This window comes from Rhagoletis pomonella, unplaced genomic scaffold, assembly GCF_013731165.1.
Source record: "Rhagoletis pomonella isolate Grant_MI unplaced genomic scaffold, Rhpom_1.0 Rhpom_scaffold_00011, whole genome shotgun sequence".
Taxonomy (NCBI): domain Eukaryota; kingdom Metazoa; phylum Arthropoda; class Insecta; order Diptera; family Tephritidae; genus Rhagoletis; species Rhagoletis pomonella.
The window spans coordinates 20,375,035-20,378,434 of NW_023458565.1; the positions used below are offsets into that span (position 1 = coordinate 20,375,035).

The 3,400-nt window shown below is 41.9% G+C and overlaps 1 protein-coding gene across 1 annotated transcript in view; it reads left to right on the top strand.

Moving 5' to 3' along the window:
* The window catches only part of LOC118747203 (putative uncharacterized protein DDB_G0282129), a 145,241-nt gene extending 141,848 nt beyond the window's left edge, over nucleotides 1-3,393 (top strand). Inside the window, exon 10 of the mRNA XM_036481193.1 lies at nucleotides 1,401-3,393. Within this exon, the coding sequence (XP_036337086.1) occupies nucleotides 1,401-2,711 (1,311 nt within the window). The 3' untranslated portion in view covers nucleotides 2,712-3,393. The remainder of the gene's footprint in view (nucleotides 1-1,400) is intronic.
* Nucleotides 3,394-3,400: the final 7 nt, after the last annotated feature.

Genomic DNA, 3,400 nt, shown 5'->3' on the forward strand with positions numbered 1-3,400 from the left:
CCGTGCTACGTGCAATGGCTTTGCAAGATTTGGAGAATACCCCTATTGTCTTTTGCTTTGCTAACGACGTTATTAAAAAATGAAAAGGTATGTACAGATAACTAACGATTAAAGAAAAAATTTAATTTGTAAGTGTACATAGTTCTAAATAGACTTAGACAGCCTTATAATAAATTCGAACAGAAATTTAATTGAGTCAATTAACATTTTAATTAAGCTACCGCTTTTTAGTGTTCACACACTGTCTGCTGCTCGACTAGCTACAGTGATGGAAAAGTTGGTTCAATTGTACTTTTATTTAGTTTGAAAGTACATTCGGTACAAACACATCCTTTTAGGTACATTTCGAATGTGGTCAAATAACTTTTCAGGAAATCGTTTTTTATTTTTATTCACATTTTAGGGCATTTTCTGGTGCCCAACAGCCTACCTTCTTTGTTGTAAATTAAGGTAACTGTAGTTAGTTACGCCAGATAAAAGAGAGAGTATTTCTTTTTAAAATGTCAGATTCAAGAATTCGGAAGAAAGAGATTCACCTTTTCGAAAACATAGTTTTGTCTCGAACTGTACATGCAAAAATATATAACCTTTCCGTAAATTAGGTACAGTTTGAAAATTCAGTTTTCCATCTAAATGAATACGGCTTAGGCACCTCTGGGCGACACATAACATATCCATAATGTTTGCGATTTTATATTGAAGCCCTCCCGCTTTTGCGTTGGATATTTTAAGGGCTATGTTTTAGCGATTTCCAGAATCCCACATCTGTTCTCCAGTCCAAGTCCAGAGTAGCTGTACACACACAGAGTAAATCGAACATAGTGCTTCTTATCGGAATGTCAGGGAAACACTAGCCATTGGTCACATGGCTGTCAGTTCGGAACGGCGTATAACGCTTTGTGAAGAAGTTCTGAAGGCGAAGAAGAGACTAACTTCTGGTGGAAAGCTTAGTCAACGTTACACTGAGAGATTTGTTGGGATTCCTAAAAAAAGTATGTAATAAATTAAAGATATATATAGCGCCTATCTGCACAACTCTTCTGGAGCAAACGGAAAAAGGCTGGTTTCTAGGAGAAAAAAAAATTACTGATTCAAAATCATGCGGAGATAGGATATCCTATCTAGAGCAACGAAAAAAGCATACAGGGGATGAGTATCGAATTTCGGAAATACGAATGTTTTCCCTAAGTTCTGGGGCATCCTAGCGCATACATACATACATATGTATATGTATATATAAGAATGTGATTTAAGTCACTTAAGCTATTGAGTTTATGGGTTCCTCTCTGTAAAAAAAAAATAAATACAAAATTGAACGCAATGGAATTCATATTTTTAACTGCCTTTTCTTTTTTTCTTCCGCATGGCTTCCTATTATCGCCACACTTTGACCGAAACAGGAAAACTGCAACAACCTACACAAATACAGCGCAACAATACAAAGCCACATAGGCGGCAATAATAGCAGCAATAGTTACAACAGCAAACAGGAAAACAACAACAACAACCAGGATAGTAGTTGGCATACAAGTGGCTATGTGGATGACCACAACAATAATAAAAATGCGGCGACAAACATTATCAGCACCATAACGCACAACTACAATAAAAATGCGTACAACAATGCAAACAATGCGAACACGACTGGCAGTGGCAATGACAAAAGAAACATGGCAAACAGCATTGGCAAGCAGGACAACGAGCAAAACATTGCAGATGACAATGGGAGTGATAATCGCTACGTGCAACAGCAACAACAACAACAACAACAAGAACAACAGGAGATAAAAGAAGCAACAGAAGCAGAGCAAGAAGAGCAGCATTTAGTGTCCTCGTCGACGTCGAGTGAATTGCAACCAGACATTATACCATATCCGGCAATGCTGCCGCCGCGCCACAATAATCGACAACAACAACAAGCGGAGCAAAACCAAAAGAGGCCGGCAAATGGTGACAAGAAAAACAAAAACAATGACAGTAGTAGTAGCAACTGGCGTGGAGGCGAGAAGAGCAGCACGGTCAGCAGTGACAGAGGTGACGGCATGCGTGCGACCATCGAGCGTGACAACAATAATAACAACAAAAACAACAACAAAAAGGGCGTCGAAAGTATGGTTGTGTCGAATGAAAATATTTTTATTGCTGATTTTGGTTTTTATGGCCACGACAGCGACGAGGGCGACCATAATGGCGACGTTGATCACAGCACAGGCGACGACGAAAAGGCGAAATATTACGGAAGCAATGAGCAGCAGCAGCAGCAGCAAAATGCACTTGAGGAGAAGCAAGGCGACCAGGTAGAACAGCAACACAGCCAAGTGGAGGAGTGGCAAGTTGAGAAAAATTTGCATTATGGCTATCGAGAGCAGCAGCTGGCAGCGCCAGTATTTGGACGGGCTTGGCAACAATATTACACACAAGATGAGCAACAACAACAGCAACAAAAACAAAAACAGCAGCAATATCGCGAACAGGAACACCAGCATCACCAACATCACGACCATCACACACATCTTCAGCATCAACAGCGATATCAGCACCAGCATCATCAAGACCACCACCACCACCATCACCACCAGCATCGTCATCACCAGCAACATCCACATCCACATCCGCCACCGCCTCCGCCACAGCCAGAGCATCACTTTGAGCTCGAACAACAGCAGGAGTCAGCAATCACGCCGCACGCACTTCCTCAACGACGCACATAGCAACGCAGACGTGCACCACAAACGCATCGCCAACGCTGGCCGCCACAACGCAAAGGGCGTGGAAAGAGGAAAAAAAGCAACGGAGGAGCGAAACGACGACGCATCGACAGTGGGAAAATGGCGCCGAGGGAAGCAACAGCAGACGCAAGTGCTGGTAATGGGCACACAGGCGGGCACTTCATAAATAAATAAAAGCGAAAAACTGATAAACCGAAGCGACGCGACGCAAAAGCAACAAAATTATGCAAGCGGAATGGCGCAAATGGGAAAAGAAGTGGTAAAACAAAAACAACAAAAGGGCGAAAAACGAAGGATAAGCAAGGATGTGTAGTGCTTGAGAGTTAACAGCAAAGGGACAACTGACAACAGCGACGAAAGCAACAACAAACGCCGCAGTAAAAATAAAGCAGCAAGCGTGCAACAGTAAATAGAATCGAGAGCTTGCAGACAGACAAACGACCAACAAGCGCCGACAGCCAAGCAAACAAAGCAGTCGAACAGTGAAGCAGAGCACTAACAGTAGTTGCAACTTTTGCATATCACAAAGCAAATAAATTTTTAATTTCCAGTGGGGGCAAAAAATGACAAGAGTGCGAAGTGAAAAATAAATGAAATCGCAAAAAATAAAAACGCAAGCGTTGATGGTCCACAACGAAAGGAAGTAACAACTTTCAGGAAACAAAAAAAAA